The sequence below is a fragment of the Dermacentor andersoni genome, chromosome 5 (genome assembly GCF_023375885.2).
Source record: "Dermacentor andersoni chromosome 5, qqDerAnde1_hic_scaffold, whole genome shotgun sequence".
NCBI lineage: Eukaryota > Metazoa > Arthropoda > Arachnida > Ixodida > Ixodidae > Dermacentor > Dermacentor andersoni.
In genome coordinates, this window is record NC_092818.1 from 141,509,213 (window position 1) to 141,536,473 (window position 27,261).

A 27,261-nucleotide genomic window follows, 5' to 3' on the forward strand; every position below is an offset into this window, starting at 1 on the left:
GTAAGAAGTGCATACCTCGGCGGGTTTACTCACCCTATTGTCGATCGTTTCTGCCAACTCATAACGATATTGAAGAACATCACACGGTCGGCATGCGCGTTCGGGGGGGCCACGCTATGTGGACGTCCCGTAGGCTCACGGAAAGGCCGATTGCCCGATTCCCAGAGGGCAGCACCACGCAGAAAAAGGTTTTATCGCTCGTTGTCAGGGAACTGCCCTCGCCGACAGCGAGTGCGATTGAGGAACATAATGAGCGAGACTGGTTGCAGTCGAGCCGATATAAGAGCGCACGCGAGAAAGGCGCTGTAAACGTTGTATATTTTGCATAACTTATTAGCGAACCCGATGTAGCAATTTGGATTGCAGAGTTTCTTCCCTGTTTAATGACGCATGTTCTTCGCGCGCAATTTATTTTCGTAAGTGTGCCGCTGCGAGTGGACAGCGCGTGTTATCGCACGGATGTGTAGTCATATTGCCACACAAGCCTGGACAATATTCCGTGAGATGAACTGTCAGTACCATTCGGTTCTCTCGGATATCCCAAACGGAATTCAAGACTTGTTTTTATCATTGACAAGCGATGCCGCGCAGGCGTTGTCAGCGAATGGACCGCATAACAGCACCTAACTTCAATATAGGCAGCAGAGGCGTGTTCGCAGCAAGCATAATGTCAAATATGCCGCAGCTTTGTATATGTATACATTCATGAATGAATTTACGCGCTTTGTTCGTGCTTGCCTCCCTTTCTTTCTATCTCCCCCTTCCACTCTGTTTCCCTTTTTATCCCCCTTAACCCTTCCCCCTGCGCAGGGTAGCCAACCAGAACTACCTCTGGTTAACCTCCCTGCCTTTCTCTGCATTATTTTCTCTCTCTCTCTCTCTCTCTCTCTCTCGGGTTTTACGTGCCAAAACAACGATTTTATTATGAGGCACGCCGTATAGTGGAGGTCTGCGGATTAATTTTGACCACCAGGGGATCTTTAACGTGTGCCCAATGCGCGGGACGCGGGCGTTTTTGCATTTTACCCCTATTGAAATGCGGCCGCCGCGGCCGGGATTTGATCCCGCGACCTCGTGCTTAGCAGCGAAACACAGTATAGCCGCAGAACCACCGCGGAAGGTAACGTATGCGTTCACTTTGTGGTGGTATAGGCGTTAGATAGCGTGCGTAGTTTGGTACGGTGTGCGCTCTGATAACGACCGTTGATAGCAGCCTGATAGCAACAGCGGAGGTTCAATCCTGTTATGTTTGCAGCCGCTCCAAAATGAGAATAATAAGATATTCAATGACACTATTTAAATGCTAGAATCGGCAGAATTCGCACTTAGATTTCAGGTCAGAAACGTGACACGTAAGTGATACGGTAACAAAGAGCTTATGATTACCATTGTAATAAACACTATTTCACAAACAAAAGTAGTTATCAGGTGGTGATAGTCAGCTGTGTTGGTCATATATTCTCTCTCTCTCTCTCTCTCTCTCTCTGTTTTGCTGTTGTGTTTTCCGTATCGCTCTCTGAGCTGTAGTTGTTCGCTCTGTGATATTCCAGTGTCAGTTCAACTACCTGGTAAACCTCCGCTCAAAGGACTTTTATGAGGACAATCGGGAAAATGGAACAATATGTGTTTGCCCTCGTCTTTTTCGGCCGCCTAATAGTGGACGAAGCACGACGAGTACGAACAAGCCACCAAAGAAAGAAAGTCCACAGCACTTACGTGTTGTAGGTGCCGCGACCCATAGTGATACCAGATTCCTTCGATAATTTCCTAGTTGACGATCCCGTGGTCGGTGTTAGCCGGACTTGGCGAGGCCGCTTACTTCGAAACTTGGCGCACGGCCGCGCACGTCATGCACGGGCCTGGTAGTTGTGGAACAGGACCGTTATGCGGAACGATGAGGATGAGCGTCCCGTTACGGGACGCTTTCTTTTGGCCACCGTTTCGAACGGTGCGACTAACGGGCTTCCAGAAGGGAGGGAAAAACCTCCGGGACTCTGCGCTTGCAATAAAAGGGGTAGAAAAGCATGATTGATCAAGAGGACTAGGCGTTTGCTTCGTGTGGGCCCGCGCCCGGCAGTCTGATATGTCGCCGTCAAGTGCCGCGCCTGTGCGGCTTTCTGTTATCGCGGCGGGCTCTCAACGGACTTCCAACGCCGATAAAAAAGGCCCAGACTACCGCTATATACGACCTTCTGTAGGAGAATACGCACAGCGGAAAACACACCTGTGGTGCACTGGCATACGTTCGTACGTACGTGCGGGTGTGTGTCGACCAAAGCACTGTATATTCAAAACCATCCTTCCGCTTCTAATCATCATCATCAGCTTTTTTTATGTCCACTGAAGGACGAAGGCCACTCCCGGCGATCTCCAATTACCCATGTCCTGCGATTCCAGCTAGCGCCTGCGAATTTCTTAATTTCATCACCCCACCTAGTCTTCTGCCGTTCTCGACTGCGCTTCCCTCCTCTTGGCATCCATTCTGTAACCCTAATGGTCCACCGTTTATCTAATCTACGCATTAGATAACCTGCCCAGCTCCATTTTTTCCTCTTAATGTCAAATAGAATATCGGCTATACCCGTTTGCTCTCTAATCCACACCGCTATCTCCCTGTCTTTTAACGTTATGTTTAACATTCTTTGTTCCATTGCTCCTTGCGCGGCCATTGTTTTCAAGCTTCTTTGTCAGTCTCCAAGTTTTTGCCCCATATGTAAGCACCGGTTCAATGCACTAATTTTATTCCTTCCTTTTCAATGACAATGGTAAGCTTTCAGTCAGGAGCTGGCAATGTCTGCCGTATGCACTCCAACCAATTTTTATTTTTTTGTGAATTTCCTTCTCATGATCAGCGTTCCCTGTGAGTAATTGAACTAGGTAAACGCACTCCTCCACAGACTCTGGAGGCTGACTGGCGATTCCCATGCCCGGCTATACATCGTTATCTTTGTCTTCTGCATATTAATATTCACATACACTCTTACACACGCTCTGTAAAGGTCCTCAAGCCTTCCCAGTTTAATAGCTTGAATACTTTCAAGCACGCAGTGAGTAGCATTGGAGATTGCGTCTGCTTGTCTGACCCCTTTCTTTATAGGTATGGCCCCACTTTTCTTGTGAAGAATTATGGTAGCTGTGGAATCTATGTAGATATTTTCCAAGATATTTACGCGAGCAGCCTGTACTCCTTGGAGGAATATATTCCTTGATTACGTAATGCCTCTATGACTGGTGGTATCTCTACTGAATCAAATGCCTTTTCGCAATCTATGAAAGCCATATACAAAGGCTGATTGTACTCTGCGGATTTCTCGATTAGCTGATTAATGACATGGATGTTATTCATTGCAGAGTATCCTTTCCTGAAGCCAGCCTTTTCCTTTGGTTGACTTAAGCCCAGTGTTGCCCTTATTCTATTGGAGATTATCTTGGTGAATATTTTATGTGATATTGGAAGTAAGCTAAGCGGTCTATATTTTTCTTTCAATCCTTTAACGTCTCCCTTTTTGTGGATTAGTATAATGTTTGCATTCTTCCATCTCTCTGGGATTTTTGAAGTCGATAGACACTTTGTATAGAGAGCCGCCGGTTATTCAAGCACTCTGTCTCCTGCATCTTTGATTAAATCAACTGTTATTCAATCTTCTCCTGCCGCTTTTCCCCGTTTCGTGTCTTGCAAGACCCTTCTAACCTCATCGTTAGTTATAGAAGGAGTCTCTGCAACCTGTTCATTACTGCTTCGAATGGAGGTATCGTGGCTCCTCTGGGCACTGTACAGGTGAGTATAGAATTCTTTCGCTGTTTTTACTATATCTTCGAGATTGCTGATGATATTACCCTGCTTATCTTTAAGTACATACATACACCTTTGTTTGTCATATGCCAAGTTTCCTTCTCACATATATCATGGTGCGTCCATTTTTTACTGCTTCCTCCGTCTTTCTCACGTTATAACTTCGAATATCCCTTACTTTCTCCTTGTTGATCAGCTTTTACTGTTCCACGAATTCTATCTTATCTCTTGAGTTGGACGCTTTCACTATTTGTCGTTTCTTTATTAGGTCCTTTGTTACTTGGGAGAGCTTGCCTACTGGTTGCATTGGGGCCTTACCTCCCACTTCAATTGCTGCCTCTGAAGCTAGCCGAGTTACGGCTTCATTCATTTTCTCTATGTCATCTTCGTCGTTCTGTTCTAAGGCTGCATATTTGTTTGCAAGTAGCAGCCTGAATTGGTCTGATTTTACCCTTACTGCGTCTAAGTTGGCGTGTTTCTTCCCGACCAATTTTACTCTTTCTCTCTTCAAATTGAGGTGGATCGTACACCTCACCAATCTATGATCACTGCACTTTACCTAACACTTCAACATCCTTCACTACGCTGGGATCGGCAGAAAATATGAAATCTATTTCATTTCTTGTTTCACCATTAGGTCTTTACCAGGTCCACTTTCTGCTGCTACGCATCCCGAAGAAGGTGTTCATTATTCGCAGTTTATTCTTTTCCGCGAATTCTACCAGCATCTCACCTCTAGCGTTCCTACAATTGACGCCGTAGTTGCCAATTGGTTGTTCAGCAGCCTGCTTTTCCCCCGCTTTTGCATTGAAGTCGCCCGTTAGTACAGTATACCGAGTGTACACTTTTCTCATGGCTAATTCGACATGTTCATAAAACTGATATACTTCATCATCATCGTGACTGGATGTTGGAACGTAGGCTTGAACTACCTTTAATCTATACCTCTTACTAAGTTTGATTATGACTACTGCTGCCCCCTAATTAATGCTATAGAATTCGACAATGTTGCCCGCCATGTGCTTATGGATTAGGAATCCTACCCCGTATTGCTTCTTATCTGGGATACCTCTATAGCAGAGGGCGTGGTCGCTAGTCAGCACTGTATAAGCCTCACCAGTTCTTCTAATCTCACTAAAGCCAGTGATATCCCAAATCACGCCTGAGTTCCTCAAAGAGTCCTGCTAAGCTAGCCTCACTCGGCAGGGTTCGGGTGTAAAAGGTTGTCAGGACCAGGTTTTCACTGGCGGCTTGTCCGGATCCAGAGATTCTTAGCACCCTCTGCTGCGTTACAGGTCTGACCGTCGCCTTGGTCACGTGCTCCGCAGCTGCTGGGGACCGGGGGCCATTGGTTGATCGAATGAGTCATATTTAGTTCTAGGAGCTAAACATAAGGACCCCAGAAAGTGGATGGGAAAACGGCGCCGGTGGTAGCTCATTTGGTAAGAGGATCGCACCCGTAATGCGAAGATGTGGGTTCGTGCCCTACCTACGGTCATTTGTGTTTTCATCCACTTATATTTCGATTCATTTATCATTTCTTTAATTCAATTATTATGTATATGTAACTTTCCCTGTGCTGTATATATATATATATATATATATATATATATATATATATATATATATATATATATAGTAAACGTACAGTGACGCTGAGGTATAAGAACGGGTCTGTTTGATGAGACAGAAATGCTTGGCTTTAATGAAATAAAGTGCGTGGAGATGTTAGCGTGGACCATGGCCTTGCTCGCATGTGCTACTCCATATCAATGTCAAAAGTTGAGGTGACACACACCGTGAACATATGCACACACGTGCTGCACATTCGCGTTAAACCTACTCTCCCTATCTATTCCGTTACCCCCAGTAAGGCCAGAAGCGTGCGGGTCAAAAGCATGTCTCAGTTGGAGATACGAGTCGCGATGCAAAAGGAGTACGACCTTAAGAGCCCGTCTCTGAAGGAGATGTTAGTTACACACAAAAAATGTTGATGAAGCTCATGACAAAGATTAGACTAATGAAGAAGGAGTGTGCGTGCATGTGTATTTGTGTGTTCTTCACCCATCATATGATAGGTGGCAGGGCAAAACTTGAAGCAGCGTGGTAAACACGATATGCTCTGGAACGACCCTTGCAAGGAACTGCCGTAGGCATAAAAAAAATAATAAAGGAGTGTGTAGAGACCTGTGCAAGGAAGCGAGTGCGGACGAGAGTTTTCTGGAGCAGCAACTTGAAATATCCGACTAACGGTTTCCAAGGAACGGCGCAATATCGCACGCAGAAGAGCGATAAAATCCAGTGATAAAACTCTCGAAGGGTCGCACCGCAGACGGTTTCGTCTCGTGACTGCGGAAGTCGTAAACTATTCGCAGCGCACGCAAGACCATACATTGAACATAACGTGCGCAAGGCCTCTCAAGAGGCATGCAATGTTTCACGCACGGCTTGGAGTGACTCGATGAAGACTCGCGTGCCTAATCAGCGCGAAAATACCGTCGGATCATCGGCTGGCTAGGCCCTTATCACCGAGGGTACTTGGCTTAGAACTATAGAATAGATAAGCCGGCACCTGGTGGAACAAATCGAGTGACTTTGGACAATGACGTATATATGCAAGCTTTGTTTCTGCGTGCTTTTCCTTTGTATAGCAGTCTCGTGTTTGTGGACGGTTGCTGATAACGAAGGACAGCGCCGTACGCGCGGACCTCGAACCGCAAAAGCACCTAGCTGTGAGGGCGCCTGCGCTGAATGCAAGTCGGCCTCAGGCGAAGTCGTAGGCGCCGCATCGTATTTACGCAGATGCTGATTGCGAAACAGGTCATCTTCTCTCGAATACCGCGGCGGCGAATCGCATTAGACGATCTCTGCTTCCGTTTGCCTGGGCTGTCTGGGTATACTTCCTTGTCCAGATGTACGAGTTTCCACCAGGCCTGGGCGACTGGCCGAACCACGTTACGATTACTCGGTTAATAGCTCGGTGTTGACCGGCGAAGAACACTTCGGCCAAATAAACCAAGCATGTTTCTGCGTGAGCGGATAATTTCCGCGTTCAGGCATGCAAACAAGTGTTTAGTAATCGGGGTTTCTGACGATTGCCAACTTACTTTGTTTTTCTTCAGCAGCTATCGCGTACTCTTTCTTAAGGTACCGGCAATGAGGAACAACGAGGTAGTTTTTTTTTCAACGCCAGGTACTAGGCGCACACTCTATTTCAACACGCACACTGAAAACTGATAGGTAATGCAAAACGTAAGTTTTGGATTTCTTAAGCGGTTAATTAGGCGGTTAATTATTAGCTTATAGAAAGTAGCGATTAAGCTTATTAGAAATTTTAATAGACTCCCCACCCCAGCTTCCAACGCTTTCCGCAGTGTTCGTAACCGGTAAAACACGTGACCCGCCCTGCTCCAATATTTCGTCTTATTATGTCAACTGCAATGTCATCTGCTCTCATTTCTTTTCTAATGCATAGTGCTGTCATTCTATTGCTATTAGATTCACTGTCACCGCAGGGTGTTATAAGCTGCCCTGCTATGACAAAATATATTATGCAACAGAAGAAATTACTAAAACACGCACATGCTGTACATGCTGTATGGGCTAAATGCACTCATAGCACAGAAATCACGAACGCGCTATTCAGTTGGGCGTTTCCCTTTCGCAAAGTCCGCTCGACACGGAATGCGTTCTACTTTCCGTCTGTCGTTCATGTAACATCTTCCCCATGACATCAACCGCGCGCCAAAGGCGAATTACAAATTACCTGAAATTCTCTGTAAGGCCTGTACATAAAACACATTCCATGTTAGCAGCTACTGCACAAGAGCGACAGATGTAATTGTTCTGCGGATACTCGCAAGCTGGAGAGAAATAATTAATAAAGGGAAAATGAAACATATCCACCCAGTCGTAGGGTTTTCCCGTATGGGTTCCCTTTGTAGCAATTGCTACGACTGGATGGATGTGTTATTTTCCCTTTATTAATTACTTCTCTCGACCTTGCGGGTTTCCGCAAAGCTCATACATCGATCTCTTGCCTTTGCTTCGTGTAGTTGTTGACAAGTTCGACTTCGCCCTGCCATCTGCTAGCCGCCTGGTTAGCTCAGATGGTAGAGCGGCTGCCCCGGAAAGGCGGTGGTCCCGGGTTGGAGTACCGGACCAGGACGAATTTTTCTGCAACTGCGAGGCTTTTCCTTCAAAGAACCCGTATGGGTTTCCTTTGTAGCAATTGCTACGATCGGGTGGATGTTTAGTTTTCCTTTTATTGAGAGTGACAGAGGTGACGAACACGAGCGAGGCGACGGACGAAACGTTGTAGGTAATTTCGACGCTGGTACACGCTTCCTGGCTGGAGCCAATTAGTGGCTTTCGCTACGCCGGAGATGGGACAATGAGCTTACAATGGTGACAGCCTTCTGCAGGTATCAGATACCAAGAAATAACAGCGTCGACGTGCCAGCGAGGGCAAATTCCTCTTGCGAGAAGCTATGCAATTTTTGCGTCCGCTGCCCCTTTCGTCGAGTTTGGGATGTCAAGCGCCTAAATAGCCATCGGCTTCTCTGCGGACCTGAAAGCACTGACCCCCCCCCCCCCCCCTCCACCTCGAGGTCCCGTGGCTAAGCAAGCGCGCGTCGAAAGGAGTGGACACAGTTATCATATCTAGCATTGTCCGTGGAACTGTCATGTAGTGATGGGTCGATTCGTCTTTCGTTCCTTTCCTAGAGAAGCTATAAAGTCGATGTAGATGTAGATCCTTGTGATATACTGGCATGCATCAACCCTGGGGGATTGGACAGGGACCGGGTTCGTGAAGGCAAAGTGAAAAATATGGGGTCAACATAATATAATAGGCAAGTTGGAATCGAAAGATGGATATTTGAGAGACTGCATTTACGAGAATGACGATTCTACGATAACCATAACAATAAAGCTGTTCAACTTCGATTAAGGTGAAAGAAAAGGAGGCTTAAGATTTTGCATTCAGAGTTTAAATCTCATTGATCCTAAAAGAATATCTTGAATGGCAGCGCTAACCTTCCCGTCACTATACCCAAGTGTAGAGGCACACAAAGTACATTTTGAACAGTTAAGTCTAATCCAAGAAGGCGGAGTGACGTTTCTAACGTTTGCTTTTTTAAGCTAATAAATGGTCGACAAAAGATTTTTTTTTAATGTTCTATGGTCTCATCTTCCCTACACATACAACAAATCGGTGAGGGTACCAGACCAGTCCTGAATAAATAAATATTTCAAGAAATGCGACAGCGGAGCGTACTAATCTGGATTGACATAGATTACTTTTCTAGGGGTGCAGTAAGTGTGCTTAAAATGCGCGGACTTTGTTATAGATGGTACAGAGAATTCTCGCGCCATCATTTGCCTCCAAAATCTTGCAGCTATGATCGAGGCTGACGTAGGGAAATATTGAATGGCTGGGCCAACTATCGGGGGGACGCTATCGCCAAAGAATCTGCCGTTTCACTTAGAACTAGATCAGTGTGCCCAGGTACCCGGACTAAACGGATATTAGTTAAGTGTTGAGGTGCTAAGGATTTAAACACCCGCAAAACCTGAGATTCATTAGGTGCTGTTAGTGAACTACGCAAGGACAAAGAATCGGTTACAATGATTACATAATCTGTTGATGGGCTTCATTTACGAAGGGCCAGTATTACCGCTAAAAATTCTGCAAGAAATATCGGTGCAAAGTCTGGACGCATCAGCGAAAATGGCCCATCGAGAATGGGGCTGAGTCTACCAACACCACATTTTTCAAAGCGATCAAAGCAGAAAGCTGGGCTAGTTGGTGTGTCATGATTATTCAAAAGAATAGCGCAAAGTAGCAGGGACAATGACAGAGAATACGACAGGACGAGCGCTAAACATCAACTGGTTTGTTACTGCGAACGAAGGTACATATATACATTTCGTTGGTGCATGCGCACACAGTGTTAAAAAAGTACAATCTCATTCTAATCAAAATGAACGGCTACGAGAGCACCGAACGCTGGTTGATTCATTAGCGGGGGGCGGCCATTTGGCCATGCACTGTAAGCGATGCGGGTGCGTGCCTGCGTTTGACACCACGCGTGTGCTTGGTAGGGGAGGCACAAGGTGGGGGCGCGAGATTTCTGAGGCATATCACATTGACAGGGAAGGTGATAACTGTGTCAGCACGGCCTCACTTGCCTTGTCCAAAAAAGAAAAAATGTACTTACAGAACAGTCTGCCACATTTTGATTAGAATGAGATTGTACTTTTTTAACACTGTGTGCGCATGCACCAACGAAATGTATATATGTACCTTCGTTCGCAGTAACAAACCAGTTGATGTTTAGCGCTCGTCCTGTCGTATTCTCTGTCATTGTCCCTGCTACTTTGCGCTATTCTTTTGAATAATCATGACACACCAACTAGCCCAGCTTTCTGCTTTGATCGCTTTGATTTCTCGTACATCGGGCCCTGTGCTTCCTTCTTTTATGTGTCGAGATCCCTCAGTTACATACGTGAACCTAATAGCAGTAACCACCTATCGGGCAAGAGTGCTATCCTTCGCCCTGAAGAATGGACTGGTACCGCCAGATGTGCAAGCCTTGTTCCATCCCTGCCAAGCGTCCGTGCGACATACTCGAAGAATCACCAAGATCTTCCGTGCCGAACTCTGGAGACACATCCGGTATTTCCACTCGTGCCTACGTGTGCATGCCGCGACTAGGACAAGCTGCCAGGTAACCTGTGACGCCTTGATGAGGACTTGGGCTAGGGAGGCAGCTAATGTTACCGAGTTTCTGTGGTCTTCTGGCCTGCCATCTTTGTGTGCTTGGAAAAAAGCAAAAGAGGATTCCCAAGATGTTCACAAGAAAAAAGTGTTGTGTTTAGCGGAATGTGGTCTCCCAGAAAATGTTGAAAGGGTTTTGAGCTGTGGGCCTAAATTTTGTAATGAGGTTAACGAGACACCGATCGGGCTCCTTACTATGGTTAGGAAAGTTGGGCAATGTGCAGATGCAGAAGAGAAAGCTAGATGTATTTCTGAAGGTGTCGACTGCCTGACAAGCAGGAAACCATGCTCACTTGGGGCAACACTAGCGGTGAGCAAAACCATTCATTACCTTAGGAAGAATAATCTCTCTTTGCTGACTGCTGATAAGGAGGGTGGTTTCGTCGTGTTGCCCAAAACGATGTATCATGAAAAAGCTAAGCAGGCAATTGAAAAGAATTTTGTTCCCCTGGAAAGATCTGGCAGGAAAGTTAAGGCAGAAGCACTAAAACTGTGTGAACAGATCAATTTGACAGGACTACACAAGTCTGTAAAAGCGGCGAATATGCCGGGGCTGAACGTATTTTTTTCTGCAAAAACCCACAAGGAAGGCATGCCTCTCAGAGCAATTGTATCCGAGAAAGAAGCCTGGCAAGGTCTGGTATCAAAATACCTAAAAAAGCATCTTAGCCAAATAGACGTAGAAGATCCTTTTCGTGTGAGCAACTCAAAGGATGTGATTGAATTTTTGGGTGAGCAAGATGGTGCTTCACAAGCCAATTTTGCCTTTTCAGTTGATATTGAGGAGCTCTTTTATTCCATTCCCCAAACAGAGTTGTTAGACGCAGTAAAAGAGCGGATTGAAAACTGGGGGGCTGTCGAGTTCCAAAATAGTAGCGGGGTTTCCGTAAACGACTTTGTAGCATTAGTTGAGTGCTACCTCTCTTCCACCTACATTTGTTTTAACGACAAGTTGTTCGTGCAGAAAGATGGTATTTGCATTGGCTCCTGCATAGCTCCTATACTTAGTGAAATTTTTTTAGGCCAATTTGACAAGCGCGTGGCAGCGCGCATAAAACAGGAAAAACGTGTTGTGAAGTGTTTTAGATATGTCGATGATTTTATTGTGTTTGTGAATGTTGAAAACGAGAGCGACAAACCTCAGGTTGTAAAAAGTGTTTTAGAAATTTTCGGTGATTGTTCTGGCAAATTAAGGTTCACGCATGAAGTGCCGATGAACGGATGTCTCCAATTCCTCGAGCTGTGTTTGCACTTTGGCACAGGGCACATCTGCTGGTCGTATCAGCCTCGCACAAAAAAGGAAATTCTAGCATACAATTCGGCTCACTCAAAATTGGTTAAGAGGGGCATTGCAAAAAAAAATTGCCTGCGTGGTGCTCTCGAAAAGTCCTGCCACCATAAAATTGAGGTCAGCTTGCAGAAGCATGTGCTCCGGTTGCAGAATGCAGGTTTTCCGAAAGAGATCGTGACAGCTGTGGCGGAATGCCTCCTGAAAGAAATCAGAGCAGGTGGACGCCCTGGCGTAGCAGGCGAAAAAAGCTGCAAGAAGCTGAAATGTACAGCTATACCGTACGTGCACCAGCTATCGCACCGGCTGAGAAAAGTTGGAGAGAAGTGCGGTGTGGACGTGATGTTCACTGCCCCCGAAAAGCTGGTGCGCATGTGCAAAGCTGTAAACGAGAAGAAAAAACCGGTCTGCGCCATAAAACATGCATGCATGTTTGTACCCTGCATTGTTGGGGTCGTATACCGCATACCTCTCTCATGCGGTAGATGCTATGTGGGGCAGACTGGCCGCTGCCTAAATGAACGGCTACGAGAGCACCGAACGCTGGTTGATTCATTAGCGGGGGGCGGCCATTTGGCCATGCACTGTAAGCGATGCGGGTGCGTGCCTGCGTTTGACACCACGCGTGTGCTTGGTAGGGGAGGCACAAGGTGGGGGCGCGAGATTTCTGAGGCATATCACATTGACAGGGAAGGTGATAACTGTGTCAGCACGGCCTCACTTGCCTTGTCCAAAAAAGAAAAAATGTACTTACAGAACAGTCTGCCACATTTTGATTAGAATGAGATTGTACTTTTTTAACACTGTGTGCGCATGCACCAACGAAATGTATATATGTACCTTCGTTCGCAGTAACAAACCAGTTGATGTTTAGCGCTCGTCCTGTCGTATTCTCTGTCATTGTCCCTGCTACTTTGCGCTATTCTTTTGAATAATCATAACCACATTTTTCTTCGTTCTGCGTGGCATCAGTCACTATGACCACATTTGTTTGGGATTTCATTAAATAATCCTGTAAAGCGTCACTTAAGATTCCGTAAGGTAGGTGTCTTTCCTTAGTTGGAAAAATATTGTCAAAGTGTATGTGAAGAGAATTTTCCCCTGTCGCAAGGAGGTTTTGCCTCTCTTGATTCTAATGTTGAACTGATCGAGAAGAGCTTGTACAAAATTACCCTGAGGTGTATGGTATCGAGGTCAATTTACATCTAAAAACATACTAGGCTGAGAAATGAACACTGTTTGGCAACGTCTTATTGGTGATTCGTACGCCTTTACAAAAGTTTGTACAGCAAGTACACGAAACCGAGTTTCAAGAGAAGGAATTCTTGCTTCTAGATACATAATAGTATTTGCTACAAATTTAGGTAGCGTTGAACACAGTCTTAATGCCTGCGTTTCTAGAACAAAAGGGCACAGCTTGTAGGCAGGCGTCCTATAGTATGATACACACCCGAACTCCAAGACAGGGCGTACATACACACGGTAGATTGATAACAAAGTGACATTGCGTATTTCTGATCGCCTGTTGCTCAGTCTACATAATAACCCCACCGCTCGAACGCCCTTTGCTGCAATGTAATTTATGTGCGTATGCCACGAAAGAGCAGGGCTGCCTGAGAACGTCGATCGTTGTTGTTGTTGCCTCGAAACATGGCTCGTACCTATGAGGGGGATTGGCCACATTGGATTGATTGAGAAGTACGCCCAAAAGGGGTAACGGCAAACATTCAAAACGAAGCATCTGGCAACTAAATGGTAACACAAATTTTGAGAGAGCCTATACTTAAACTTAAGGAAAAAAATAACTTAAAGTCCGTTGCTGTCAGCACCAACAAGCGCGAGTGAGTTACTTCTTTCTTCCTTTTTCAGATTTTGAAATCACGCTAGCAAATGAAAACGTGTTTGTGGTGTTCGGTTAGATAGGCGTGGCGAGGGAAGCCTCTCCATTGAAGAAAAAAAAATAGCACTGGTTATTAGGCTCTTCTTAAAAACTTGGACATTCACTACAATGACATAAAATGGGACCGATGTCATAATTGCAGTTGTAAAACATGTGGCATCAGTGCGGCACAAATATGTTGTTGTTGATCTTCAATGACCTGGCGCAACCTACGCTGGGGCATTGGCCATGAATCGGGCGGTACAAGGGTTAAAAAAGAAAATACTCATTTTGAGGAATATAATTTCATTTAGAACTGGTAATTTGAACTTGCGAGAAATAAAGTATATGTGATATAGATATAAACTATATTGTATATAGGTATTATATAATACGAACATCGAATTACAAAATAAAAATGAAATGAAAAAAAAAAAAAAACGTTACCATTGAATTTTTTTTTTCGTCTCGCACAGAAAATTGCAGAGGGCATCACAAACATTCGTGTGGCTGAAACACGTTCGGTAACACCAAAGGCAAGGATCACCGAAAGAATGAACGTCGCATGAAGTTTACGTAACGGTTCTTCCAACAATCCTTCTTTTTCTTTCGTGTGTAAATGAATCATTCGTTCGGGCCTTTTCATTCTCATCGCTTTCCATGGACCTCAGCTCTTCACGCCGTGGGACTTCTTTTAACAAAGCGAGAAGTAGACGACGGTCAAGGCATGTATCGCCTACTTTTCACGAGAAAAAGAAATTACTCTGTACGGACCGCACATTCCCACGTTGGACAAAGCTTGCACACACACACACAAAAAAAGTTTTGTGAAGACGGTTTTCGACAGAACTATCCTTTCGTGACATGCGTACCGTTATTGACTTAGGCACTCGTTTTTATGCAGTGGGACGATCGTGTACGGCATATTCGCCGCATGTTCGCTGGGTAATCGTGGGAGAATTGCGCGACACGCTCATTTGCATGCAGTGTGCACGAACGCTGCGCATATTACCGTAAAGGAAGGGGTGCGTATATCGTACAACCTGGACATTCAACGCGTTTGCGTGTGCGTCCGCTGACTGCATGTATCGACAGCAAGCAGACTTCCTCGTTTTTCACCGTTGTTAAAGGAAAGCGTCAACCCTATGTCCACGAAAACTCGATTTCAATACACCTGCTGCTTATCCTACACCGAACGCTTACCGGCCTCTGCCACCAGGCACGGTTCTCCCAGATTTCCATTACGCCTGTGCCAGTCGCCCTCGACGAGCCGAATTCCATTTGTCGATTTCACGGCAACGCAAGCGGGTCAGTCCGGTCGTGTGACCAGCGAGTCGGGATTAGTCGAGTCGACTCTTTCAACGCGCTTGGCTAAATGCATGTAAACTCCGTCGGGTCGGTCAAGGTCGTCCAGACTTCTGACTCGAGCCTCTCGCGCCGAGCTCACGCAAAACTTACCTGTGGATGACACTATTCTATGTTGAACTGGATCGCTCGAAGAGGCGCACTTGCACAGTAAATCGAAATGAATAATTGACTAGTTAACCAAAATCACTAAGTTTTTAAACTAAGTACATTACGGCAAATATTGCTATTTAATAATTGTAGCCCGCTAGTTAAAAAGGCATATCAGGTTGGAATAAATTATAAGGATAGTACCAGTTTTGGTATATGTACCGTCAAACTCGCAGTAAAAATGCACTGCAGTAAAAATGCACTTGCATTTTTTTTAGCAAAACACCGTTGCATGCATTGAGGCACAAAAGTAATTCGACAGCCACTGTATATAGTCGCAGACTTTGGGAATTAATAGCCCGAGACTGGTATCAACCAGTGAATTCGTTCCAAGTCGATACTCCTTGTGAACTCGCCGGTTACCGTTCGTAAATTCTAATAGATGTCCTGAAGCGATCCGTTAAAAACAGTTAAAAATCTGTAAAATTTTGTTACTTTTCGGCTATGCATTTTGATTTCTCGTGCAAGTAAAGTCAGCCTCTTCGAGTGATCCAGCTCGAGGACTATATATAGAATTGTGCTATCTGCAAGGAGCATAGCCAGGGGGTGGCACACCGGTCACGCCCCCCCCCCACCCTCGCCTCAATTTCCGTGTTAGCATGGCGCCTGCCCAGCTCTCTCTCCCCTGCTTCTCCTGGTCGAGTGCGTGCCCCCCACACGCCACTGGCTATCTATCAAAATCGATTTTTAAAGATTATCTATACAACAACAACAACAACAACAACAACAACAACAACAACAACAACAACAACAACAACAACAACAACAACAACAACAACAACAACAACAACAACAACAACAACAACAACAACAACAACAACAACAACAACAACAACAACAACAACAACAACAACAACAACAACAACAACAACAACAACAACAACAACAACAACAACAACAACAACAACAACAACAACAACAACAACAACAACAACAACAACAACAACAACAACAACAACAACAACAACAACAACAACAACAACAACAACAACAACAACAACAACAACAACAACAACAACAACAACAACAACAACAACAACAACAACAACAACAACAACAACAACAACAACAACAACAACAACAACAACAACAACAACAACAACAACAACAACAACAACAACAACAACAACAACAACAACAACAACAACAACAACAACAACAACAACAACAACAACAACAACAACAACAACAACAACAACAACAACAACAACAACAACAACAACAACAACAACAACAACAACAACAACAACAACAACAACAACAACAACAACAACAACAACAACAACAACAACAACAACAACAACAACAACAACAACAACAACAACAACAACAACAACAACAACAACAACAACAACAACAACAACAACAACAACAACAACAACAACAACAACAACAACAACAACAACAACAACAACAACAACAACAACAACAACAACAACAACAACAACAACAACAACAATAACAACAACAACAACAACAATAACAACAACAACAACAATAACAACAATAACAACAACAACAACAATAACAACAATAACAACAATAACAACAATAACAACAACAACAACAACAATAACAACAATAACAACAACAACAACAACAATAACAACAATAACAACAATAACAACAACAACAACAATAACAACAATAACAACAACAACAACAACAACAATAACAACAATAACAACAATAACAACAATAACAACAATAACAACAATAACAACAATAACAACAACAATAACAACAATAACAACAACAATAACAACAATAACAATAACAACAATAACAACAATAACAACAACAATAACAACAATAACAACAACAATAACAACAATAATAATAACAACAATAATAATAACAACAACAATAATAATAACAACAACAATAATAATAACAACAATAATAATAACAACAATAATAATAACAACAACAATAATAACAACAACAATAATAACAACAATAATAATAATAATAATAATAATAACAACAACAATAATAACAACAATAATAATAATAATAATAATAATAACAACAACAATAATAACAACAACAATAATAACAACAATAATAATAACAACAACAATAATAACAACAACAATAATAACAACAATAATAATAATAATAATAATAATAGAACACGCGGTATATCATATGTTACAATCAAACGCATTCACATTTAGCCTCAGAAGAACACATAGTTGCAGCGTCGACAAATGGCACTAAGCGATACACGCTGCCGATTGCTATGTCTGAGGAAAACTTGAGTGCGAATCATTGTGGTTTAGCTCGAAAAGTCCGACTCCTTGAACGACGCAGCGCGCTCAACGTAACTTCGTGTTCTTTATGTCCACGATCCGAGGACCCAATTGAATACGACAGTATTTTATTTGATATCACAATGTTTCCAGTATTCGCACGCGTATCTCTATACTTCGGGCCCCTGGGCCGACTGAGACAACGAATGCTCTGCTGTACCGCTGTTAAGCCAGCATTCAGTAAGACTTAATGAACGGGCAAGAACCGTGCCAACTTGTGCCTTGGCGTGGGAAAGACTTGAGGGAGTGCGAGAGCGCCCGTTTCGTGTCGCAACGAAGGTTGCCCCATTTCTCGCCCCGCGCATTTTCATTCCATCGCATATCCTCCTACGTTTTTGTCATTTCAATTCTCTTTTTTTTCTTGTTTCCTCTACATTTTCCCCCTCACAAAGCTGCGCGATTTATATTTCTCATTCGAGTTCCGGAACAAGAACCGATGGCGCTCGTTGTGTGTAGTACAAAGCATTTTGCGCAGAAGTGATAGGAAGCTCGTTAATTTCCTGGAATTCGGTTGTCCTTACACCACAACGCGCTTCTCCGTCCGCGCGACTTGGTCATACCGCACCTTCTTGCCTATAGGACACCTTCGATGGTGAGATGGTCGCTGCGAACATGAAAATTTTGATGCCACCCGCCCCAAGCAAGCGATTATCCAGCGAGTCAGCAAGCGAGTCGGCAAGCGGGCAAGCAAGCAAGCAAGCAAGAAAGAATAGGGTACCCGCACTGGGGGCTTCTCCGCAGAGGTTGCGCAATAGGTCTTCCGCAATACGTCTTCCGTAAGCGTTTCACGTCTGTGCACTCACTCCAGCAGCGATTTGAAATCGTAACGAACAGTGAAGGCGTGAGCCTCCTTTTCCCACTGACCATAAAAAATGCGCATCGATATACCGAATTAATTTCTTCCTTTCTTTTTTTTTGGTTTTTGCACTGGGGAGAGGTACTACTTCTTGGTTAATACACCCGTGCTTATGTAACTGTGTTCATGTTCTTGGTTGATTCCTTGTGCGTTCTTTGCTCGCGCTATCACTCTAGAACTCCGTGATCTCGACGAACTTCTGGTTTGTGCTTGTTGCTGCAGTCTCTCTTATCCGAGACATACATGTATGAGAACAACTCATCTTATTATTCGTGCGTTAGTTACAAGAAGCCCCACCATTTTATCGCTCTGCACGACCTGCTTATCATTCACGTGCAGTGTACGCTGCCTGCCATAGCCCACAACAGACTGCTGCTGACCCTGGCGTCACCACGATAGCGCTGCTTTTTCAAGTCATTGCTGCTTTCACCATTCTCTGCTGCACGCTCTATGTGTACCGTTGCCTCGAACAGTAGCCATCTATTTGTTTCTTTCCCTCTTTTTATTCGAGCATCTGCCGCACTTACACTGCATGTGCAAACCATCATTTCACAGACGTTGATACTAAAATGCAGTCTGCAGCGGTTCGGTGTTCGTGGTTGCGAATGCGCGAACTAATGTGGTCAAACTAAATTTTCAATGCACCGAATCGATTGGCGCCTGAAGGAGTTAGAGCGAATAGCCTTCTTTGGCGGTTTCACCCGTTTTCGCGAATGGTGGTGGTCCGACTTTCGCCACCCATACAAAATAATTACTTGAGGCACACCCGGTGCTATTGAGCGTGAGCTTTAGGGCGTCTAAGGTTCACACACTGTGGTGACGCCCTCGGGAAGGAGAGTTTACCAGTTAGGATAGAAACGTACTGTTCCCCCGCCGCCCTCTCCCCATGTTCCGGCTGCGGTAGAGGGCTCCGGTGGCCAAAGAGGAGGGTGGCAGTCGCCTATAGTCGTGCCGCTGGACAGACGAATGAACTTGTGTGTATAGCCATCTATACTACCGTGACAAATGTGCTCGTTAACGGTTGTGTAGTCTTCCGAATTACGCAATGAAATAACGAACGCTGCATAAATATCCTCACTGCAACAAATACGCGCCTTCCAGCACATAATTCCCTTAGAAAGCGAGTAGCTTTATGGAAGCGTTCGCCTGTTCACTTACATTGACAGTCGTCGTCGATGGCTCCTGTCAACAGGGCTACTTTCTTTGTTTGTGCATGATTGTAAAAAAAAGTAAATACTGGAGCAATAAATACATTAGCAATAAATAAATAAATAAATAAATAAATAAATAAATAAATAAATAAATAAATAAATAAATAAATCCGTGCTCGAGCAGCTTGTTCCTTTCCTGTTGTGGTTCTCGAGGCAATTTATTTTTCTTCTCTCTCTCTCTCTCTCTCTCTCTCTCTCTCTCTCTCTCTCTCTCTTATCTTTCTTTAGAATGTACTTTCTGGAGCTAGACGAGCGACGTTGGTGGCTTCATTGAAACAGCTCAAGCTAAGTAGGGAAAAATTGGAGGACGCTTAAGCTTTAGCTCGGGTAATCCTATCTAAATAAATGTAAAAGGAGAATTCGTTTTTCTCGGCAACCACTGCACCAAATTTGACGAGGTTTGTTGCATTTAAAAGAAACACTTAAAATGTAGTGACTGTTAATTTTGAATTTTTGATTTAAATTGTCACTCTTTTATTAAAAATTGCCAAAAATCGCAAATTTTAAGAAAACGAAACTATCAAGTTTAAAACTCTGTGACTCAGCAATGAAAAATGATATCGCAATTCTGTGAAATGCATCTGATAGTACATCTAAAGCGGACAAAATTCATGTGTTACACATGAACCTGAAAAACATCATTAATGTGGAAATGCAACTTCTGCAGAACCCTTATTATATACAGCTTAACAAATTCACGTAAGATATAAATTGTCATATAGAATTTGTCCGCTTTGAATGATCTAATGGATGCCGTTTACAGAACCGCGATATCTGTCCTTGATGCAGAGTTATTAATTTGTAAACTTCGTGCTTCGACGTTTATTGAACTTCCAAGTTTTTGAAAATTCCTTAAAAAAAATTCAGGCTCCAAATCGAAATTCCGCTTCAAACAGTGACTAGAATTTACCTTTCTCTCTCAAATGCAACAAACGTCATTATAGTCGGCCTAGGGGTTATCTCAGAAAAGCGTTTCTGCGTTTTACATGTATTTGAACAGACCGCGTCGGAGTTGGGCCCGAACATATTGCAATGACTGCATATTCTGGAACGCCGTTTTTAACCTTTGAAGAGGCTTTGTGTCGAAATTTCACAGCATCAGCTTTAGCACGTTGCTTTCGCAAAGAATGACGTGCAAGTGGCAGAAGAGTTTCTAAATAAATATCATAGTAATATGAAACTCTATGGGCCCGAGCTAACGCTGACTGCGTCCCATGCTTCCCGGCAACAGCAGTTTATGTAATTGTTATGTTTACCGGGAAACGCTGGCGGCGGACGCTCTGAACTAAAGCGAGCTTTCTGGTATAAAGCGGTCTCTTGCTTGGGGCGATCCCGGAGGTATTTAGTGCACAGCCGCGCAAAAAAAAAAAAAAAAAAAATCATTTTCAGTTTTCTGTGATTGTTTCGCACTTTTAATATTTCAATCTGAGAAGATTTTAACCTAAATGACATGCGCTGTCGGTGTTTTGTTTCATGACGTTTATTTGTGGGCTGTCATTCTCAAAATTCAGAGGAATAACTTTGGCAAGAATGTAATAGAAGGTATGTGCAACTTTAGTGGTAGAATGATGTGGCAATTATATAACACGCATATATCGCATATCACATAGCAAGGCGTGGCCTATCTATACCTAAATATATCTACGGGAATTTTCACTCACGGAGTCGCCGGCGCCGGACGCCAACACCGGATTTTATGCGACAATGGGCCCCCTTAAGGCTATAGAGTTAAAATAAACTGCAGGGCATTGTTCAGGGGCAGCCCAGGGGCACTTGCGACAGGGAAGGAACGCATAGAGGAACGGGGACGCAAGTGCGCGCTTTCGTTTTGCCTCTGCGATACAGCGTGCGCCGAGAAACACTAAATATTTATGAATGCTATATTTTTCCACCGTCTAACTTTACCTAAAGTAAAATTTCAACTAAAAGCATGCAAAAAGCCGAGCCTTCCATCTCTATGCTTCCATTGATAAAACACGAACAACACCCGTTCCCGTTTTAAAACTGAAACCGAAACATTAAAAACGCCCATCCTGTTTCGGTGGGTGCAGCTCACATTTACAGAGATAATTCTTTGTGTTATCTTTTTTTTTTTTTGCGTATCCGATTTGTCTACCACAATATTATGTAACAGTCTGTATTCGCCTGTAATTTTTTTTTCATCTCTCTAAAGAAGTAAGTAGGCACAAGAAAAAGAAAGCACATTCTTTCTTGCTGGACGCGAGCCAAGAAGTTGCAAATATTATCGTATTATGTATTATCGGACAGTTCAATAAAAATTACGTGCTTTATCTTTATTCTATGGTGCGCCGCTGTGGCATCCTTCGTACCTTCATCACACATGTGTCTCACGGAGCGCGACACCGGATCTTGGTCGTAATGGAGCAGCGGTACAGTTATCCAATTTGCCGATGCGTGTTGAAAGAATGGTGTCATAAGACCTGAGACCTCTATAGCTCGCAATTCCAGAAGAGGAATGATCCGTCGCTAAGGGCTCCTGACACGGACTTCACGTGATCCCAGCTGTGTACGCCGGCGGCGGAGAGAGTGGAGCCGGTGGAACCCTTGTGTTTTGTTGCTGCCCTTCGTGGACGCAGCACGCCAAGGTAAGGCTCTGCACAAATTGCAGGGGAGTGCTCGCTCGCAAGCTTTCCTCCTCGCGAAGGACGGACCGCCACACGACCACTGTGTAAATGCAAACCAGGCGTCGCGCAGCTCAGTCGGAGGAGTTGCTCTGTTCTTTGATATCCGAGAGCGAGTAGCGTGCGGTGTTATGCCCGCAGTCGAGTGCCTGTCAGTGAGTCACGAGCGTCGTGCGCTGCTCTGTGCAGGAGGCAAGCTGCCGCCGACTCTCGAGTGTCCCGCTTTCCGCTCGCCGACCCTGCCTCGGAAAGTTTGAGGACGACGTAGCCAAAATTCGAAGATGGCAGAAGCCAGAAGCGCCGTCGCCGGACTACAGGTGCGCGAAGTGGACGACGAACGCGGCTCCTGTGGGATCATTTTTCGGGTATGGCTGAGGACTGCCGTCCGGAAATATCATCGCGTCAGGTGAGTGTGTTGTTTTCATCTGATGTGAAAAGGTGGGTGCGGTTAGGCTGTGCCGCGTTGCAGCGATGCGTTTGTCAAAACAAGTGGAGAGCATTCTTCTTCCTACTTCGATAACTCGACAAACACGGTGCTATCAACTGCGACGCCATATCACGACGGCGATGCGCACATGTGCTGATGAGCCTGGAATGTCCTATGCGCGGACTGTGGCTGCTGTGCTTGAAGCGAGGAACTTTTCTTGACAGGTTGCTTGCGTCGTGTTGACGACCGGAGTTAGCATTGTGCACGTTACGCATGACCCCGCCGCTGCGCTACGTGAAATAAGCGAGAAAGAGTTTCGTTGGCAGTTTGTGCTGGCGAACGAAAAGTGTTCTCGCAGTTTCTAGTATCGCAAAGCGATTCAGGTAATTTGCTGGTAGACGCCATTAGAAATAAGAAAGTGCCACCATAAACACCCCGACAACTCGATCATTATGGAAGTACTACTTGTTGCTTGTCCAGCTTGCTTTGGCATTTCTTAACCTGAAATCGGAACAAACAGTGCATGCACGAACATCGCAGTGTGAATCACTTGTCATTTTGTGGTTCTTAATGCTGGTATCCGTCTGCATCTCCACTTTTCAGAAAAAAAAAAAAAAACGATTCAGGATGAAATTGGAATGTCAACTTAAGTTCAGGAATCTCCAAGAACTTGAGTGCGAACTCGTATCTCCTTGCCCTTTTTAATACGAGGGTTCTGTCAAACGTAGCGCTAACCCGAGAGAGCTTTTGGACGCATCATGAAGGAATGCTTTGCCAGCATAACTTTAAACAAAGTGCAAAAGAGCATGCAGGATGACAGAGAAGATAAAGACACGGCGCTACTAACAACTGATCGTTTATGGCACACGGTTAAACATATACAACATATTACAAGAAGAAAACGGGAACAAAGCTACCATCACAACATGGAAGACTTTTTGGCATCATCAACCGTCACAGGCTGCTGCCGCAATAGGAACAGGATTTCTGTCTCAATTTTTTTTTCTCAACATCGAAAAAGCATGCACTGTGGCTGTAAATCCCTGTTTGATAGATCAAAGGTGATATACTGAAACACTGATCAAGTGACTAGGGAGCTTGTCGAGGCATTCGAAATGAATAGAAGGGATACTTCTGTAAGCTGCCCATATGTCTCGCTGTCGAAAAAAGATATTGCTCTTATGAATACTTTGATTTGAGCTAAATTTCACAGGAGTGGGTTTTTTGGTCAGAATCGTTCAGCACAACACCAGTTATCATTATTTGCCGACCATTACTTGCTCATAGGCCGTGAATCCTGTTAACCTTTCTGCAGCAGCTAACTCGACAGTGAGCTGCATGTTTTGTCTTTTCCGTGTTCAGTGCAAGAACAAGGGAAATTTACTGTCTTCGATATAAACAAGGCATTCACTTCCACACTGGATCCCCAACCTTAGCTGCCTTGGCATACTGACAGATGTTTATGAAGTATAGAAACTCAACTTTACTCTTCTTGCCCACAAAAGGTTGACATTTGGCAAGAATAAAGGTTGAGAAAAACGTAAAACATGTTTCAATTTTATACTAAAATTGGTCTCGGAAATGCAACCTGGCAAACAATATTATTGTGACATCATGACACATAGGTAAATTTGCTGATGTCGCGTTGCAGCAATGCCAGGTAGGGTGATGATGCTCATAAACAATAGCGCTGCGCACGTTTCTTCCGGCTGCACTTGTGTGTGGCAGCTGCAGCAATTGCAGGAACGAAGCGAGCTTGTGTATCATGATGGTCATAATGCATTTGCTTCCTCTTGGGTACCGATAGTGAAACTGGCTTGTAAAAACAAGTATTATAGTAAATTATTTATGGTGTTATGATGCTTGCCTCTATTTCTTTCCTAGGGTGTAAAAACTTTGTGCTTATGTTTATTACAAAAAAGGAGGGGAAATAAAAGACTGGTCAAAAGTGCCTCATCAGTACTCCTTTAAATGCAAAAGCCTAATTTCTCTACTGTAAAGGGGACTAAAACAGTACTTGCACACTCAGGCAGTCATGGAACCTTGCCTCTGCATGAAAGTGAGTCTGTGTCAGGTTGCTGCATTTCGTGTTTCTTGTAGGTTAATCTTTCTACTCTTGTCTTTCTTCCCCCTAGGAATTCCATCAGCAATGGCATGTGGCCAACATCTGTACACAATATCTGCATACTTTGTATATTAGTTTTTCTGTTTATGCTCTCGGATATAGAGATCGCAGAGTCAATCAAGGAGCTATTTTGGGATACTGGTGACAAACTTCATGTGCCTCATGGTAAGCTATGAGCTCTCTGTATTTTTATTTGACTTTACCGCTACTGCATATGTAATAGTAAAAGAAAGAAACATGGAGTGTATATCTTTTCACCAATGAGGTTGCTCTTGATTACATAACAGCTTTTGATTATATTACTTACAGAGTTTAAAAGTTCATTAACTGTAGCATAACATGGTGCACCATTTTCTTTAATACCTTGCTACCCAGATTGTAGTCTGTTGAAATCGCTGGGTTTTGTAGTCATTTGGAACCTAAACATCAGAATGTGCCAAAGGCATTTTTAGAAGTAGATGTTTATGAATAGAATAATAACTTTATTACAAGAGATACTACTGGTGCTTGTATTTATGGCTGCCTTTGTACAACCTACCCATGCATGATAAAAAGGGATGATGGGAACAGTTTGAATATGAATTTTCGTAATATAATCTTTTTTTAAACAGGATTTTGCATTTGCATATATAAGATCATCTATCTCTCATGTCTTCAATGCAGAAATTTTTTACTTTAAACCAGTACTGCCGATTGAACTTGGAGATATGTATCTGTCATCTGTGTACTTTTACATGGGCCTTGTTTGTATAGACGAGCCTCGGAGATGTCAGTACCATTACTGGGTAGCTGCACTTTGTTATTTATGCTTAGCAGCATGGTATTCCTTCAGGCACCCGAGACTCGGCTCTTGTAGTTCACATATGCAATCTGTAGGTAGTACTTGCGACTAATGGTGAAACACCAGTATCATCAAAACAGTACTAACAAAAATCAGGCTCCTGACTTACCTTTCTTCTTGTTCAATATCATACAAGGCAACTGTGAGAGCTGTGTTAGTTACATTTATGATGGCTGTACACCTTCCCTTTTAAGCTATCTCATTACTAGCTGCTCTGTTTGTGTAGGGGATTGGTAGCAAAAATACTGCCCAGCCACATTCTTTAGTTATGTGCCCTTGTGATTTGTTCTTGCTAAGTGTAATGCTACTTTAGCCAAAAGATAAGCATGTCTGCAAAATGTTTTTATGTCTGCAGCTTTAAAGCAAACAATCAATCAGCACTTATTATTTCTATCGTTAAGTAACACATTATACATTGTACCTGTTGGAGGCATAAGTTAGCAAAGTTCCTGCAGTACTATGTGCGAAGCCTAATCCATTGTGTTGGTTTGGTCAGAATGTTTTTGTAGTAGTATTTGGTTCTTGTTGTTATAGTGTGACATTGACCTTGTTTTCCTTTCAGAACTCCCAGCCACAGTTAGGGCCATCATCGTTGCTTGCTTCATCAGTGTGGTGCTGTCCGTTGTATTTATGAAACTTCGCCAAATTATACTTCGCAGCTTACTAGGCTACCGAGGATGGATGTGTAAGTCAATTTATTTTCATGGGCATATAGGTAGAAGGCGTGATTTAAACATGACACAGGAAAGTGCATATTTATGTCTAAACACGGGAGAAATTCTCCCTCTTCCTGTGATCCTAAGTCATCAGGCCAATCACTTAGGCAGTCCCATTTGGAGATAGTTTCGCTTTTGCAATATTTCATGAGAATCGACACTGGACGTGTCGAAGTATGTGGCAGTATGTGGCTCTTGCTGCTGTTTGAATATAGCGAGTTTGGAACAATGTCTGAAATGCTTTCTGCCATGTACGCGGATGCCTGTGGTGTCAAGTCTTGCGAAATCTCACAAAAGTGAAAATGTCTCCAAAAGCATTCACCTGTAAATACTGCCCCTGCAGTGTTTGCATTGGGGATGTCACTAGAGTCAATGTTTCAACAAGGAAATTTATTTTTGTCCCCTTGTTGACAAGTCCCCATGTCAAAATGTTTGCTCCACCCACTGCAGTAGCCGAGTGGCCATGGCGTTTTGCTGCTGAGCACGGGGTTGTGAAATAGGTTCCCGGCCATGGCGGCAGCATTTCGACGGGGTCAAAATGCAAAGGTGTCCATGTACTTGGGTATAGGCCGATGAATGTAGCTTAGCCAAATGTCTCTCGTGTCTCATTGAGAAAAACCACCTCAACAGAAATACTAAAGAGTGCCTTTCTAAAATTTTCCTTTCAAGTGAACCTGCACGAATTTCTTTTTGTGGCTTGATTGGCAGCATTTAAGTATGACAAGACATTCCTTTTCACAAAGCCGCCTCCTCTTTGCATATAATCTGCAGAACTTATATTGCTAACTAATGTTCCAGTTGTTGGAGCTGGCAGTTAACCTGCCATTACATTGCCAGTTACTGGGTTGCTTGTTAGCTCATTTGGTATACCT

At 43.8% G+C, this 27,261-nt stretch overlaps 2 protein-coding genes across 4 annotated transcripts in view; one reads left to right on the top strand and one right to left on the bottom strand.

Moving 5' to 3' along the window:
• Positions 1 to 98, bottom strand: part of LOC126531286 (uncharacterized) — an 87,617-nt gene extending 87,519 nt beyond the window's left edge. Inside the window, exon 1 of the mRNA XM_055070526.2 lies at positions 34 to 98. The gene's annotated coding sequence lies outside the window, so the exon portion shown is untranslated. The remainder of the gene's footprint in view (positions 1 to 33) is intronic.
• LOC126531284 (carnitine O-palmitoyltransferase 1, liver isoform-like) overlaps positions 1 to 27,261 on the top strand; it is an 88,849-nt gene that overhangs the window by 20,248 nt on the left and 41,340 nt on the right. The window contains exons 1-4 of one of the 3 annotated variants that reach the window (XM_055071073.2): positions 20,580 to 22,244; positions 22,470 to 22,686; positions 24,843 to 24,997; positions 26,236 to 26,358. In XM_055071073.2, coding sequence (XP_054927048.1) covers positions 22,562 to 22,686; positions 24,843 to 24,997; positions 26,236 to 26,358 — 403 coding nt within the window. In that variant the 5' untranslated portion in view covers positions 20,580 to 22,244; positions 22,470 to 22,561. Of the gene's footprint in view, positions 1 to 20,579; positions 22,245 to 22,469; positions 22,687 to 24,842; positions 24,998 to 26,235; positions 26,359 to 27,261 lie in introns of those variants that run through there. The other 2 variants (XM_050178746.3, XM_055071072.2) reach the window with 2 other exon arrangements.